A 17,393-nucleotide genomic window follows, 5' to 3' on the forward strand; every position below is an offset into this window, starting at 1 on the left:
GAAGAACAGGCAATGGAGGGGTAGGAACAAGCAGACCAGATACAGAGAACCTTTTCAGTAGGTATCTCTTTATATCTTTTAATACTAAATGTTATGAATATTCAGTTGATCCTTGAACAACACAGGTTTGAACTGCACAGATCCACTTAAATACGAGTTTTTTCCTGAACCTAACACAGCATGAAAATACAGCACTCACCGGATGTTAAAACCTGCGGGTGAAAATGGGTTCCACATACTCTGGGACCTGAATCTGCATGGATTTTGGTATACTCGGGGGTCCAGGAACCAATCTCCTGCATATACTAAGGGACTATCATATTAGCAATGTGAAAATTCTGTCACACTGACAAAGTTTGGAACTAACTGGACGAAACAATTCTGGCATGAAAGCTTGGATTCTATTACCTAGAGTTTTTTCCTGAGACAGGGAGCACAGCTACCCGTGTGTACAAGAGCTCCCCAGCACAGCCAGCTCTACGGTGCTCATCATGACCAGCCATGAAGGACAGAGGCAGGTAGAGGTGTCCACACTGTGCTCTCCTTTGAAGGTGGTGGTTTAAGTGTTTTATGACAAAAGACTATGTACGAAATTTCACTTGAAACACTAGAATTTGAAAGCTACAGCATCAACCAGATCCGAATGGAAGGACACATCTTCCCCTTTTCCACCACCTCATGTCAGGTGAGCTGATCCCTTCTTCAGAGGAAACAAATTTCACCAACTTCCTGCCTCCCCCACCCAAGGTGACTGCCTGCACCCAAATCCTTCCTCCCTGCTTGTGGACCCACCTATTCCAACCTTGCCTAAGCCTCCTGCAGCCCAGGAGCAAGGACATTTTGTTGTTTCCAGGCACCTTTCTATTCACTTAACCTTATGCTCTAGTCTCTGTTAGCTTTTCCTGAAGCACTGTCCAGTAACCCACCCCTCTCCATTTTACTACCATTCAGTCCTCAACCCACCACGATCTGGCCTAACCCCTACCGCATAAAGCCATGCTCCCTATTTCACAACCTACTGTGCCACTTCATAACCATAATCTAGGGTTATTCTTAGGCACATGAGGACACTTCCCAGCTGCCACTCCCATAGCCCTCTCCCAGCCTGGCTTCCTCCACAGCATGCTTCTGCTCTACTCTTGCCTCTGTACCCTCCATACTTCCTCCTTCCGTGTCCACCTTCCCAAAGTCTCTGCCTCAGAGCCAGGGAAGATGGCACAAGGAAAGACCAAACAGGACACCTAATGACTACTACTAAGAAGTCTGCACAATGACCAGGAGAGTGGAATACAATTACACTGCTTGGATCAACATCCAGGCCTGGCAGTATGAGAGAGATGAAGGTGCACGTACTTTCATGTTGCAAAGAACAGGTGCTCCTCACACAAGCACTGCCTTTTCCCTCCAAGTACTGTCTCTACAATGGCCATCACAAAGTGACAGAGGGAATGATGCTCTTGATTAAACTTGATCAGTTCAGTGGAACCCAAGGTGGAGTTAGCAATTGAGACTACTTTCCTCCAAATAGCATTCAAATGCCTTAACATAACAAGGCCAAGAAAATAAAACCACTGCTCCAGGATAGAAACATCTCCTATTGCGTTTAGCAAATTCCTGGGAGCAAGATCACTACATGATCACTATGTGACAGCCTTATCAATGACATATTAGGTCTACAGAAGCAATTCCTCCAAGGAGCCACCAACTTAGGAAGGTGTTCTCCATGGTGACCAGGAAATCAGAAACTCAAAGCAAATAACTCAGTCTAGCCACTTCAGCCACACAACTCTAGACCACCTTAGATACTGAAAATCAACAAACTGAAGCCTCAGCTGCATGTGATTAATCTCCAAGCTCGCTAAGCAGGGTGGTGGAGGAAATTGCGTGGACACTTACTGTGTGTGATGTGCTCGAGGAGAGTGCTCCGTGCGCAGAGGAGAGGCTGCTCTGATGACTGCAGAGGGAACTAGAAGACAAAACAGAGCACCACGTGTCTACCCAAAAAAGTCACTCCACACACATGAGTCCCTCTCAGCTCTGTGGGCTAGATTCAACCTTGTCCCTAGTTCCTAGGGAACCCCTAGCTTCAGACCCATCATTCTTTCTCACCTCGGAACCAGTGATAGGATCCTGGTGGTTAAAAATGACCTAAAGGATCATTCGCCATGAAATCTGGTACATCCTCCTAGCCTGGGAAGCCTCCACAGCCACCTTCAGTCAACTATACCCACTAGCTCTTTAGAAAAAGTAAAAACAGAATTGCACTAAGAAAACTGCCATCCTTGGAGACCCCATTAAATCTGATTGAGGGGAACAGGTCCTGTGTTCAGAGTCAGAGCCTGAACTCCCACCAAATCCAGAGTTCAAAACAAATACTTCTGCTCCTGGCTATAGAGAGATGGAGGAGAACTCTACTCAGGAGACATAGGTAACAAACACACCCATTTTCCTACACCCTGTTCTAATAACTCTTAAGCCATGACAAGTGCAAGTCAGACACTTGCCACAAATACAACATAATTCTCACTCCACCTCATAGTGACGTGGAACCAGAGCTGGGAGGACAGGTGCATGGCACCCTTCTGGGGTCCAAGAATAGTAGCAGGGAGCTACTGGCCTCACACTATTCCCGGGGGACCCAGTGTTCTATGCCAGCAAAAGCATTAAAAGCAGGCAAAGTTTTCATATCTGGTGGTTTTGAGACTCAATCTGACGAATACCTAAGCTAGAGTATTAATGCAAAAGCAAAGGACATTAAGCAAGAGCCAACAAGTGTATTTTGTTCATGGAACAACCTTCTTTAGGGGCTCCAGGACTTTGTTCCAATGTACTTTTCTGGGCCCACATTTCCCCCATACCTGCTAAGCTGGGAGAGGGGGCTGCTGGACAGGGCCCCAGTGTGCTGGGATGCAGAGGGTAGAAGCGCAGTGCAAGAGGTGGTGCTGGGCAGGGAGCCCACGGATGGGAGGGTGGAGGGAGGGTCTGTTGTCTTTGGAGCTGGAACGGATGAAGTAGCTGTAAGAAACAGATCTGTTTAGCTCCAGAACCATTCCTATCGGAAATAAGCTCAGTATCTTGTGACATGTCAGGGTTATCTGAGACATATGTAAAGTTATATACCCTGGGGAAATGCCAAGTGTGTCACCAAATAGCCCCTTCTCTGTCAGATAGGACTACCAAAAGGATGCACGCTGGTCAGCCATTCACGACTCAGGCAAAGAACAGAAAATCACACTTTCTAATTAAATCTCTCCTAGGTGTGGACATAATTCTCCCACCGAAATGAACCTGACACTTAGATGCACCCAGAAAGAAAAGAGGTGCCAAGATTTGTATGTATAATTATAGAATGAGGGAAGTTTTTCTCAAAAGACACAGCAAGGGAAAATGAAACACTGATGAGTAAGATGATGATCCAAGAGTGCAACTACCAAATCAGGCTGACACTGCCAAAGCTCATGGCCAATTTTGGGCAGGAGCAGGTTAAAAAGCTAAAATGCATACCTTGTGGAGAAATACATATGCCTTAAATCTGCAGAAAGAAAAGACACATACTTTTAAAGCACAGTGAGAATCTCCTTGATACGTGCTTGAAGAGATTAATCCCAGAGCATATAAAAGAGCTTATTAGGCTTCAGACAGGACACAGATACAATCAACCCTAGCTTGGAAAAGACTCAGTTTTCATGCTGTCCACATATAAACTCAGATATGTGCTTGGATATAAAACATCATTGTCTTTTCCAGTTAGGAAGGCAGGAGCAACCTTGACCCTCCTGCAGGATTCCCTCAGAGGCCACTGGCAAGCACTAAGAGGAAAGTGAATAGAAAACAAACATAAGCAATAACAGGATCAACACACAACTAGGTCCATTCTTACAAAGGCTTTTACATTCATGAATCGTTTTTACTATCTATTCCATGTATGAAACCTGTTCTTAGAGAAACTGGATGATACAACAGATGTTCCACACTAAAAACTAAGACCCCAAAGGGTACCTCCCTGAGCCTTGGATGACAATAACAGGTTTGCAGCAAGGCCTCCTTTTTTCTCAAAGAACAACAAATGGGGAGGGGAGGTGGAAATGGAAGAAGAGAGGATGAGAAATAAAAACTTAAATGCCTTCTATGTTTTCCAGATACTTCAATTCTACCCCCATGCCTGAACAAAAGAAACCTGCAACAACTGCTGCTAGAATGAGAAGCTCCTCGGTCATCCCAAAAAGCTCAGAGCTACCAACGTATCTCCCAAACAGCCCTCCAAAACCAAATCCTGGTGCCCCAAATCTGTCACTGCAATTCCAACTAAGGTTCACCTCTGCTGAAGTTCCATATCCACAATCCCAAATAATTCCAATTAAAAGAAATCTTTTTTGGCTCCCACACCCATTTGACATACTGAATAAAGAAAGCAAACCACTATAAACAATGACAGAAAAGCTATCCAAGCACAAGAGAAAGAAGCAAATAAAACGCATTCACCTTTTCTGCACTATCGTTAGTGATCACTGAGCTGGGGACACTGCTGAACTCATTTTTTCCCCCAAACATCCACAGCGAACATTTTATCTTTCTTCCTAAGCAACGGTCCCTTTAAGTCCTGAAGACAATGAGCATGTCTTTCCTGAACTAGGACAAGAATTTTTTTCTTTAAAAGTTCTTCATAATATTAGTGTGACAGCCTTTCCACCAACTTGGAACCCTGTGCATGTTTTAAATGCATACTCCACACTGGACAGGTGCTACAGCCTGAGTAGGGGAAGAATATGAGACTATCACCTCCTTCATGCCGTAGCTTTGACATTTCTACTAATGCTACCCTCTACCAGCTACTTACATAGGAATCTCTAATCGACCTGCTTAACCTTGACAAGGAAATAAGAGTTGGTTTCTTTTAACCAACGAAGGTGGATTCTCTCTGTTCCAATGATGCATAAGAAGCGGTTACCAGAAAACATGTAAAAGGGCTGTTTTGGAGAATTAGCCATTGGCCAATTGGTGTTATCCACATCACATTAGCTATGCCCTCTCTCTCTTTGCTTTCCACCAGCCATGGTGAGAATAGCGAACTGTTATACTTACTGTCCAGTGTCTGTTGACTTCGACCACCACCATGTCCATTCTATAAGGAACAGAAGAGAAAGAAAACCCAAAAAAATCAAATGATTACCTAGAGGACTTTCTACTGGGATTCAGTGACAAGCATATAAAATAGGGATAATCAAGGAACAATGATCTGTTTTACTCTATTTCTTAATAAAGTAGAGGCAATAAAACGAACTCTAATAAATGCCATGTAACTTACATTTTTGAAAACCAGATTTGGTATTTAGGGAAATAAGAAATAACATAGTCACAACATAAGGCTCAAATCATAAGAAGCAATAAAACAGGCCTAAAACAATTACTAAAATGTCTAAATATACAAAGAACTCAAAGTCCCATTAGTTACTACAGCATCATATCTCTTATAAGTTGTCTCCTGACCACTAAAGCAAGAAAGAAAAGGTTTCCAAATTATTTAAAAAATAAAAATAATAATTCCTATACCAGGAGTTGTTATATTTTATATTACTAGCAAAATGATCCTCAGAAAAAAAGAAGTGCTTCCTTGAAACATTGCTTTTCTGATGTAGGTGGATAAAGAGTAGGTTAGGGCACTGTGGTAGCTCTAAAAAGAGCAAAAACTGCAAACAACCAGTTGAAGCTAACCATAGATATTTCAATGGAATTAACACGCAAGAAAAAAGAATCCTCATAAAAATAACTTTTGGGCCGGGCGCTGTGGCTCACGCCTGTAATCCTAGCTCTTGGGAGGCCGAGGCGGGCGGATTGCTCAAGGTCAGGAGTTCAAAACCAGCCTGAGCAAGAGCGAGACCCCGTCTCTACTATAAATAGAAAGAAATTAATTGGCCAACTGATATATATATAAAAAATTAGCCGGGCATGGTGGCGCATGCCTGTAGTCCCAGCTACTCGGGAGGCTGAGGCAGAAGGATCACTCAAGCCCAGGAGTTTGAGGTTGCTGTGAGCTAGGCTAACGCCACGGCACTCACTCTAGCCTGGACAACAAAGCGAGACTCTGTCTCAAAAAAAAAAATAAAAAAAATAAAAAAAATAAAAAAAAATAACTTTTGGCCGTGCGGTTGGCTCTCGCCTGTAATCCTAGCACTCTGGGAGGCTGAGGCGGGCGGATTGCTCGAGGTCAGAAGTTTGAAACCAGCCTGAGCAAGAGCGAGACTCTGTCTCTACTATAAATAGAAAGAAATTAATTGGCCAGCTAATATATATAGAAAAAATTAGCTGGGCATGGTGGTGCATGCCTGTAGTCCCAGCTACTCGGGAAGCTGAGGCAGTAGGATTGCTTGAGCCCAGGAGTTTGAGGTTGCTGTGAGCTAGGCTGATGCCACGGCACTCACTGTGTAGCCTGGGCAACAAAGCGAGATGCTGTCTCTAAAAGAAAAAAAAAAAAAAAGAAAAGAAAAAGAAAACTGACTTTGCCTCCACAGCATAATTAGGGGAGACATGGCATGAAGCAATCAAAAGTAGAAAGTGGGCCAGGCCTAGTGGCTCACGCCTGTAATCCCAACACTCTGGGAGCCAAAGGCAGGAGGATCACTCAAGGTCAGGAGTTTGAAACCACCCTGAGCAAGAGTGAGACCCCATCTCTACTAAAAATAGAAAGAAATTAATTGGCCAACTAATATATATAGAAAAAATTAGCCGGGCATGGTGGTGCGTGCCTGTAGTCCCAGCTACTCAGAAGGCTGAGGCAGTAGGGGATCACTTGAGCCCAGGAGTTTAAGGTTGCTGTGAGCTAGGCTGACGCCATGGCACTCTAGCCCAGGCAACAGAGTGGACTCTGTCTTAAAAAAAAAAAAGAAAAAGAATAAGAAAAGGAAGCTAGGTATGGTGGGCAGCTACTTGAGAGGATGAAATGGGAGGGTTGCTTGAACCGAGGGGTTCAAGATCAGCCTGGGTGGTATAATGAAACTGTCTCTACAAAAAATAATAGGAAAGGAAAAAAATATGACAAACAGATCTGGCTTCTTTACCTATAATGGGATATTGTTAACTAAAGCTGGGTGGAAAATACGTAATTTTAACACAATAACATCTAATGGTGGTCCAGCAACAAATACAGTCACGGAAAATGAGTCAATTACGGGAGAGAGGAGTTCAGGAAATACTCAGAGAGGTGGGCAGGGTCAAATCATGTAAAAATACCCAGTACCACAGCCAAAATGCATACGCTACACTGAGGCCTGGATTTCTCCACAAAGTCCGTGTGCCTGTGGATCCATCCACATCCCTCTGAGTGCACAGGTGCTACTATAGAGAAGCCCACTATATCCACACACAAGGAATTACAAGGACTCCACTGGAAAAATCAGCCAATTTCTAAAGTAAACTCTTATCCAAAAAGCATAATTTACCAAACTAAACACGAACTTCCAAATAAGGTATCCTGAGAGAAGAAAACTGAAACACCATTTTACCATGATGGTTCCTGGAGCTGACTCTGATGGACTCGGAGGGCTTTGGTATGCGATCCTGTTATGTACAGAACTTGGGTCATAGGAGGAAGATGTCGTTACTGGACTAGTGGAGCTGAGGGATGAGCTGGTCAGACTGGAGGAGGTAATGACTGAAGTTGTATAGGTGGAGCTCTGCACTGCGCTAGTCACTGGTAAAGAGGTATTCAAAGGCTCACTAAAAAAAGAATAAAAGGTTATTAGACATAAATTTATGTTACTTTACATAGCTTCATGAAACAGAACTAGGTCATCAATTTATTGTCATATGCTTTATTTATTGTTTATTCTAAGCACTGACTATGCAGCGCAAGGTCATTTTATTTACTTATTTATTTATCGAGACAGGCTTACTCTGTCACTCAGGCTAGAGTGCAGTGGCATCATAATTGCTCACTGCAACCTCAAACTCCTGAGCTCGAGTGATCCTCCTACCTTAGCCTCCCAAGTAGCAGGGACTACAGACACACACCACTATGCCTGGCTAATTTTTCTATTTTTTTGTAGAGACCATCTCACTCTTGCTCAGGCTGGTATCATGTTATATATTAAATAAGCATGTAACTACACATTTACATTCCTCCATTCTTTATTAAAAGAAGGGCAATTCCCATCCACTCCACAAAATGAGACTCACCTAATTTAATTGTCAGCCAGAAGGATATCTTTAAGAATACTTAACTCTTTGCACTCGGATGTCGAGTGTGACTTGACACGGTTAGCAAAAATTATAGAGATTAAAATTACTGGCCCGGTGGGGTGGCTCACGCCTGTAATCCTAGCACTCTGGGAGGCCAAGGCAGGCGGATTGCTTGAGGTCAGGAGTTCGAAACCAGCCTGAGCAAGAGCGAGAACCCGTCTTTACTATAAATAGAAATTATTTGGCCAACTAATATATATAGAGAAAAAATTAGCTGGGCATGGTGGCGCATGCCTATAGTCCCAGCTACTTGAGCCCAGGAGTTTGAGGTTGCTATGAGCTAGGCTGACGCCACAGCACTCACTCTAGCCTGGGCAACAAAATGAGACTGTCTCAAAAAAAAAAAAAAAAATCTTCAAGGAATCCAGGTGTACAAGACCAACTTTAAAACGAAAATGCAGCCAGGCATGGTTGCTTGAGGCCAGCAGTTTCAGACCAGCCTGAGAAAGAGAGACTCAAGGTCTGGAATTCAACAGTGGTGATACCTGCACAAATCTATTACCACAGGATATATTCTCTCCACCATTTCTTAGGCTGATTTTTTAAGGTTGTTGGTTTTTGGGATTTTTTTGGTAACGAAGAACTAAATTCAGTCAAAACCAGAGGAGTGGGAAGTTATCTACCTTAAAGCCTTAGAATACAAGCTGATGGGAATCTGATTACTATGTTCACTGGTTGGAGTGGATCCAAATTCAGAGAGAGAGGGTTCTGATCCAAATTCCAGAGCTCCAAACTGAACATCTAATCCTGTGACATCTGCTGAACCAGGCATTTCCACTGCAGAAACTGGGATCTGAAAAAGCAAAGCTGTCATGTCAGAACAGAGATCAGGGACTCCAAGTCACAGAGATCAGGGACTCCTATAAACAGAGCCAAACAAGCAACTACGTTCCCCAGGCAACACTGGCAGGAACAAGGAGTGAGAGACAGAAGGGAAGAAAAAAGGAGTAAGACTTTTTAAAAAAGAGAGTAAAGGGAAAACAGCAAAGTTAAAGTTAAAAGTTAACAGAGGGGCCAGGCGTGGTGGCTCACGCCTGTAATCCTAGCACTCTGGGAGGCCAAGGCGGGCAGACTGCTTGAAGTCAGGAGTTCGAAACCAGCCTGAGCAAGAGCAAGACCCTGTCTCTAGTAAAAATACAAAGAAATTGATTGACCACCTAAAATATATAATATATATATATATATATATATACACAAAAAAAAAAATTAGCCGGGCATGGTGGCGCATGCCTGTAGTCCCAGCTACTCAGGAGGCTGAGGCAGTAGGATCACCTGAGCCCAGGAGACTGAGGTTGCTGTGAGCTAGGCTGATGCCAAGGCACTCTAGCCTGGGCAACAGAGTGAGACTCTGTCTCAAAAGAAAAAAACAAAGTTAACAGAGGAATGGTCAGTGTTAATCTCACCACCTGCTTCTTAGAGCACTAGGGACAGAACTGTGATGGCGAGTGGGTGATGAAGGAGTGACTGGTCTATTTATAGGGATATACCAAGAGGAAAGCATAACCTGGTCAAGGAGCCACGCTTTCTCCAACTTTAGGATACAACCAAATATATAAGAACAGATTCTCTGAGCCAGATCCTCAAATCTGTATTTGAATTAAGGTTTTTGACTCTCAGCACAAATCAATTCTAATATTAGTCCAGTCACTCAGAAATGGCCAAATCCTCATAAAGTATTAATAAGCTATGTTCTTAAAAAATACTGCATCACAGTTTCTGAGACTTAGTATCTCAAGACTTGAGCTGCTAAAATAAATCCACCTTGGGGACCATGACTTCATGTTGGAATGCCCACCTTAGATGCTGGAGGTATCCGCCGCTTAGAAAGTTTGATGTGCTTAGGCTGTGGTGGGTGGGCAGACACAGTGATATTTTCCATGGCCATGCTGGGAAGCTGCATAAGTTTGTTCACAGTGGATGTTCTGTCTCCAGGCGCTGATTCTTGGAGTTTTGCCTGGGAAGAAAAGGACTCCAAACCAGGAGGAGGTACAGTGACTGGCTGGGTCTGGTGCTGCTGTCGCTGGCTCAACTGGCTAAGAACTGGGGACGGCTCAGGCTGAGATTTGAAGTCTATGAAATATGCAACCAAAAAAAAAGTAAGCAACAATTAATTGTTTGGAAACAAGGGCTTGAAAGTTCCTCTTCCACTAACACTGATCATGTTGGGGCCAATCACCTTCAGTTTCTCCAAAATCACTATCTAAATTTCTTAAGTGACATACATTAAAAAAAAAAAAGATAATATCTGATATGAGAATATGATAAAGGGAAAAGGATGCCCCAATAGGTCTATGCCTTGTTTGCTATGAAGAGAGGTGATGTTGTATGTGCTAAAGCCAATGGGGTGGGAAGCACAGTATTGGGGTGCTATACACACCTGGCTGTTAGCAAACAGAAGTATATTTTTATTATTTTATGCATTTTTATACATAATTAAGAAATGAGATGTTACAAAATCCAAAAAGTACAAAAATGTGTATGAAGAATATAAATCACCCTTCAACGCATCTCTATACCTGTTCCAGAGGCAAACAATGTATAGTTTCTTGTGTATCTTCAGAGATACTGTAGCAAAATACGGACATTATATATACAAACACACACACACACACTATATACTTTACTTTCCAACAAACCACTTAATTTTCAAAGACTGTTCCACATTAACATGCGAAGAGTTACTTCACACTCATCTTTATGACTACATAGAAATCGAGTGTACATAGCTATCATTTTATAAAACCAATACTATATTAATGGACTTGTAGGTTTTCTAATCTCTTGCTATACAAAAATGTGGTGAAGAATGTATTTGTATGTAAGACATTTTGTTCAAGTGCAAATAACATCTGTAGTGTCTATCACTTGCTAGGATAGAGCTGCTGGTTCACAGGGTAAATAAATATATTCAAAATTTTGACAATACTATAAAAATCACTATCCAGATAGAACACATCCTATTTAACATGCTCTAATATCAAACTTTATCTTTCCTTGATTGGTAAAAAATGGTATAAAAGAAATGCAATGTAAAAATTGTGCTTAAGCATCATTTCTTATACTTGTGTGCTTTTCTTATGGATTTTATTCATACCTCTGTGGTCATTTTTTTAACCTGGTTGTTGATCTGCTTTCTGTTTAGTTACTCCTTTTATGCTAAGGAAATTAGTTCTTATGTCTATGATACAATTTTCTAAATTTTTTCATTGTCTGCATTTTGATTTGGTTATGGCATTTTCTGTCATACCTAGAAAGGACCTATTCACACAGAATATATAAAAATTCTCAGGCCGGGCGTGGTGGCTCACGCCTGTAATCCTAGCACTTTGGGAGGCCGAGGCGGGCGGATTGCTCAAGGTCAGGAGTTCGAAACCAGCCTGAGCGAGACCCCGTCTCTACCAAAAATAGAAAGAAATTAATTGACCAAGTAAAAAATATATATATACAAAAAATTAGCCGGGCATGGTGGCGCATGCCTGTAGTCCCAGCTACTCGGGAGGCTGAGGCAGTAGGATCGCTGAGCCCCGGAGATTGAGGTTGCTGTGAGCCAGGCTGACGCCACGGCACTCACTCTAGCCTGGGCAACAAAGTGAGACTCTGTCTCAAAAAAAAAAAAAAAAAAAAAAAAATTCTCCTAGGTTTTTCTACTACTGTTCTAAATTCACTTTTTATGTTTAACTATTTGGCATTTTGGCACTGGGATACAACTTTATTTTCCAACCATATATCCAACTGCAGTGAACCATTTTCTAACCACTAATTTGAACACTCACCTATGATAGGACAAAAGTCCTACAACAGGACAGGGCCAGATAGTATGTATTTTAGCCTGTGAAGGCCACCTGTAGTCAACTCTGCCTTGGCAGACTGAATGTAGCCAGACTTTGGCCTCTCTGGCTGAATTACAATAGAACTTAATTTATAAAAAACAGGCAGCAGATCCAGTTTAGATAAGTCCATTTTTGAACTTTATTAGAGGCATGTACCCATAAAGATAGCCTTCATAAAGAATATGGGAATAGGGCCAGGCGCAGTGGCTCACATCTATAATCCAAGCACTCTGGGAGCCCAAGGCAGGAGGATCACTCAAGATTAGGAGTTCAAAACCAGCCTGAGCAAGAGCAAGACCCTGTCTCTACTACAAATAGACAGAAATTAGCTGGACAACTAAATATATATAGAAAAAATTAGCCGGGCATGGTGGCACATGCCTATAGTCCCAGCTACTCAGGAGGCTGAGGTAGAAGGATTGCTTGAGCCCAGGAGTTTTGAGGTTGCTGTGAGCTAGGCTGATGCCATGGCACTCTAGCCCGGGAAAGAGTGAGATTCTGTTTCCAAAAAAAAAAGAATATGGGAATAGCATGCTTATATCTAAAAATGCCTATCAATCATTAGTAAATGAAGAATAAATTAAGATAGGGGGCCTACAACTGCTATCAAAATGACCTGTTTAAAGTTTGGACCATGTGTTGATCCATTATTCACAAACAGTGCCAAATCACTAACCAGTAAGAGTAGCTCACTGTGCCTAGAGTGTCTAGACAAAAAATATGGTTTTTGCTGAAAATCTGCTTTTCAACCAGCCTGGGCAATATAGCAAGACCCCAGTCTCTACAAAAACAAAAACCTTGGGCACTAATACTAATGACTTTCCTTGGCACCTCAAAATAGCAGTCTCAGGTACATCCAAGACAGTAATACATTTTATTGAACAAAAAACTTGCTTTCCTGTCTTGAAAAATGTGCTGAACATAAAACCAGCCCACACAACCAAGTCTATGATTAATTTGAATTTCTATTCCTTAATACACAGTGGCATATGAGCACTGGTACGGGATGGTGGTTTAATGTCATAATTTATGTGAGAGTTTAGTTTAGAAAACATCTACCTTAGATATGGTGCCTTTAAAATACAAACAACAGAAGGTAAAGCTTCATCAAATCATGGTGGATACATGCAAATGTTAGAATAAGATAGGATCACAGAAGGTGTGATTTAAAATATTGTCTACATTCCACCTGCTGTCACAACCCTATTCTAATATAGCTCAGAAAATTCTGTTGATGCATTTACTCAAAGTGTTTGATACTCATAACTGCCTTCTTCTACCATGCTTTTGTACATCTAGCCAAGGCATATACTACTACTGCTTTTACTGCTAAGGTCACCACGAAGAAATAAGTGCAGGTTACACAATAAAAGGAAGACATTTAATTTAGAAACTCTGTGAGAGTTTTAGTAAGAAAAAATATCTTTAAGGCCAGGCATAGTGGCTAACAACCTGTAATCTTAGCACTCTGGGAGTGCCGAGGCAGGAGGATCACCTGAGGGTAGGAGTTCAAGACCAGCCTGGGCAAGAGTGAGACCCCATCTCTACTAAAAATAGAAAAAATTAGCCGGGTGCATGTTTGTAGTCCCAGCTACTCAGCAGGCTAAGGCAAGAGGATCGCTTGAGCCCAGAAGTTTGAGGTTGCTGTGAGCTAGGCTGATGCCACAGCACTATAGCCTAGGCAACAGGGTAAGACTCTGTCTCAAAGAATAAACAAACATCTTTGTGGTCAGGGTCCACATCTCAATCTCAGCTTCTTTGGATTTGCATGGTCCCAGCACTGTGGTCAAGTTCACAAGTCAACATATTTTGCTTATGTTTAACATGCTCTCTACAGGAGCAAACCAGCACCGAAAATGTATACTTACCAAAATGAGTGAGAACTGAGGACTGGGATGCTGAGGGCTTGAGGTCCCAAGTAGTAGTAGTAGTTATAGGGGGACTCGTACTATTCTGCTGTGAACTTGGGGTAGTAGTAAATTGGCTCAAACTTGGGGCTTTCAACTGGTCCAAAATCTGGGAACTGGTGATGTTTGCCATTTTTGATGGCGTGAGCTCTCCGAATCCTGATCCAAGTACAGATGACTTTAAAGGGAAATAAAAGAACAAATCCTCAGCAATACAGAATTTCTACCCCAGGCTTTAAAACACACCAAGTGTTTTCACAAGTATTTTAAAATCTATACCTGAGAACATATGAATTAGTAAGATTGTCCTTAGAAATACTATATGAAAATATCACTGTGTGTTAAGAACTGACTAAATAAATCCACCAATATTTCTGGATTCTGACATAAGAGATTAATGGGAAGGGTGAATATTTGCCATGAATTGATTTTTTTTTTAAAAGTGGTTATCAGTGACTAATGCCTGTAATCCCAGTATTTTGAGAGGACGAGAAGAGAAGATTACTTGATGCCAGGAGTTCATCATTAGCCTGGCAACATGGTGAGAATTCACCTCTACAAAAAATAAAAAAGAATCAGCCAGACTTGGTGGCATGGGCCTGCAGTAGTATCAGCTACTTGGGAGGCTGAGCCAGGACAATTGCCTGAGCCCAGCAATTCAAGGGTACAGGAAGCTATGATTGCACCACTATACTCCAGCCTGGGCAAGACCAGAAGACCCTGTTTAAAAAAAAAAAAAAGTGATGTCACAAGGTCACAATTAAATACTACTCCTGTCTCAGCCTCCCATGTAGCTGGGACTACAGGTGCATGCCACTGAGCCTGGCTCCTTTTCCTATTTTTAGGAGAGACAGGGTCTTGCTCTTGCTCAGGCTGTAAATATTACTTTTTTTTTTTTAAACTAAAGAGCAATATTATTTAGTAAATGAAAAAATATGTTTAACAGTAAAACCACAATATTCATCTGTGAATCACAATAATCATCTTTAATGATTAGAATACATTTGGTCACAGAACAGATCAGCTATGAGGTCACCCTGACAGATCAAACACAGATCACAAAACTTAAGCAGTTAATATTCCAAAATCCAACACTGAAATACACAGGCATCTGAGGTTGAGCATATATCCTGGACACTATTGTGTTCAAGTTGTTTAGATTACTAAGAACACTAAACACACTCCCAAAAAAAGTACACTAAAAACAATGTCGCTCCTTCCCCATCTGTCTTGTCAGGTCATATATATCAAGATCCAAAGAGAGGGCTGAGCGTGGTGGCTCACGCCTGTAATCCTAGCACTCTGGGAGGCTGAGGAGGACAGATTGCTCGAGGTCAGGAGTTCGAAACCAGCCTGAGCAAGAGTGAGACCCCGTCTCTACTAAAAATAGAAAGAAATTAATTGGCCAACTAAAAGCATATATATATAAAAAAAAGATTAGCCGGGCATGGTGGCGCATGCCTGTAGTCCCAGCTACTCAGAAGGCTGAGGCAAGAGGATCACTTGAGCCCAGCAGTTTGAGGTTGCTGTGAGCTAAGCTGACGCCATGGCACTCTAGACCGGGCAACTGAGTGAGACTCTTGTCTCACTCAGTTTCTCAAAAAAAACCAAAAACATCCAAAGAGAATGAAAACCTATGACTACAAAATACACTGCAAGATCAACTGCACTTTTACATATAAATATCATTCAAGATTCGTGCTTTGTCAAATTAACATTTCAAATCCATCTAAGGTAAAAAAACAAAAATACGTTGCATTCCCCCAAAAGGACAGATCAAATAAGTTGAAATCTGTCATCAATATTCATAAACAGGGAATGTCACAGTTTTTGTAAGGAAATGTAAAATTTTACCATTGCTCCACATTCCTTGTTCATGCTAACCATTACATCTCTCTTACATTACTACAAATTTGCCAATGCCCAGGTGAAGCCCACATGTTCAGTGAAGGCTTCCCACATGATGCCTTTCTTCTTCCTCTCTTTTGCTGAGATTATGCATCAGCTAGTTTGTCAAAGGTACTATTTGTGTGCTTTAAAACACAATGAAATCACTGAGTCAATGACTAGTCCCTTGCCCTAGGTAACACTTACCACAGGGCCTCTCAAGTCCACCTGCAACTTTAAATCCATGGGTGGACTTTTAACATGTGTACATTAATAGACACTTGGGCATGCATATACATATAAACAAACATACACATTAACCAAATCTCAAAGATACCAACTTGTTTTGTCTTGTATGGCCCCTGGCATTGTTATCATCATCATGGTTATTGATGCTATTAATTAATTTCCCCAATGATTGTGAAGGGCAGTAGGACTGAGAACCACTGCTCTAATACAATGCTAAATAAGCAATTCTTACACTCCACTTTCTCAAAGTGTTTGTCATGACACAAAGCAACACACCTGAAGATCAACATAAAACTTCAAGTCCTGCCTATTAACATAGTGGCCAGGCAAAGATTTCAGCAAGTCAGCAAGGATATGGCATCATTAAACCAACAGCAGATGAAAAGAAAGAGGAGGTGCATGGTGATGTCTAGGGAGCCAAAGGTAGATAAACAGAAAGAAAGGGAAGGAAGGAGGAGAAGGAAGGGAAGGAGGGGAAGGAAGGAAGGGAAGGAAGGAGGGGAAAGAAAGTAGGGAAGGAGGGGAAGGGAAGGTAGGGAAGGAGGGGAAGGAAGGAAGGGAAGGAGGGAAGGAAGGGAATGGAAGGGAAGGAGGGAAAGGAAGGAAAGAGGGGAAGGAAGGGAGGGGAAAGGTCATTGGTGGTTCAATGAAAATTGGGGGATTTTAATAGGACTTCTCAAAAGAGAGATGGCGCCAAGTCCCACTACAAACACTGACAACATCTTGTATATCAGTGATACTAAAAGTGCCAAGTCCCCAAGGCCACAGCATGATATGATTATGCAGAGTACAAGATAACAATGAGAAAAGCCTGCATATTCAATTCTCAATTTTATCAGCATCCCAGAAATGATCTATCCCAGGCAGAGGAGAAAATTCTGTTTCTCACCAATAGATTTCAGGTAAATCACAGCAAACAATGACCTAAAATAATGATCACTAGTGAAAGCTGTAGGTCTGTGTTCATAGTTCACTCTTCCCATGGCAGGCTCAGAACTTCCTATCCTTGCACCAGGCCTTCAGTTTCCCATTCTGCAGCAACATTCTTTCACAAACTCTGCTTTAAGCCTCCACTCCCAGCAGCCTATCTTCATATCCTTCACTAACAGTTCCTGGAGTTCTCTCTGATGGGAGCTTAACTCTCATAGGAAGTCAGAGTTGTACATGCAACACTGTGACACAGTTTCAATGAAAACACATCCAAACTCCAAGGGCCTCTATGATAAAGGATGGCACTTTAAGAAACCATAGCTTTAGTTTATAGAAAAAAAAATGCAAATAATAT

The 17,393-nt window shown here is 41.9% G+C and overlaps 1 protein-coding gene and 1 non-coding gene across 5 annotated transcripts in view; both read right to left on the minus strand.

Annotated features, from left to right (window-relative positions):
- UBAP2 (ubiquitin associated protein 2) overlaps positions 1-17,393 on the minus strand; it is an 82,288-nt gene that overhangs the window by 11,973 nt on the left and 52,922 nt on the right. Inside the window, exons 12-18 of one of the 4 annotated variants that reach the window (XM_076008805.1) lie at positions 13,934-14,150; positions 10,031-10,305; positions 8,859-9,028; positions 7,500-7,713; positions 5,083-5,122; positions 2,859-2,997; positions 1,897-1,966 (exon numbers count right to left, since the gene is read on the minus strand). In XM_076008805.1, the coding sequence (XP_075864920.1) occupies positions 1,897-1,966; positions 2,859-2,997; positions 5,083-5,122; positions 7,500-7,713; positions 8,859-9,028; positions 10,031-10,305; positions 13,934-14,150 (1,125 nt within the window). Of the gene's footprint in view, positions 1-1,896; positions 1,967-2,858; positions 3,016-5,082; positions 5,876-7,499; positions 7,714-8,858; positions 9,029-10,030; positions 10,306-13,933; positions 14,151-17,393 lie in introns of those variants that run through there. The other 3 variants (XM_012770151.3, XM_076008806.1, XM_012770157.3) reach the window with 3 other exon arrangements.
- On the minus strand, positions 3,667-3,747 carry LOC142874745 (small nucleolar RNA SNORD121A). Its single transcript, XR_012922378.1, has one exon. It is a non-coding gene; the product is annotated as a small nucleolar RNA SNORD121A (small nucleolar RNA).

Source organism: Microcebus murinus, chromosome 12 (genome assembly GCF_040939455.1).
Source record: "Microcebus murinus isolate Inina chromosome 12, M.murinus_Inina_mat1.0, whole genome shotgun sequence".
In the NCBI taxonomy this organism is placed as follows: Eukaryota; Metazoa; Chordata; class Mammalia; order Primates; family Cheirogaleidae; genus Microcebus; species Microcebus murinus.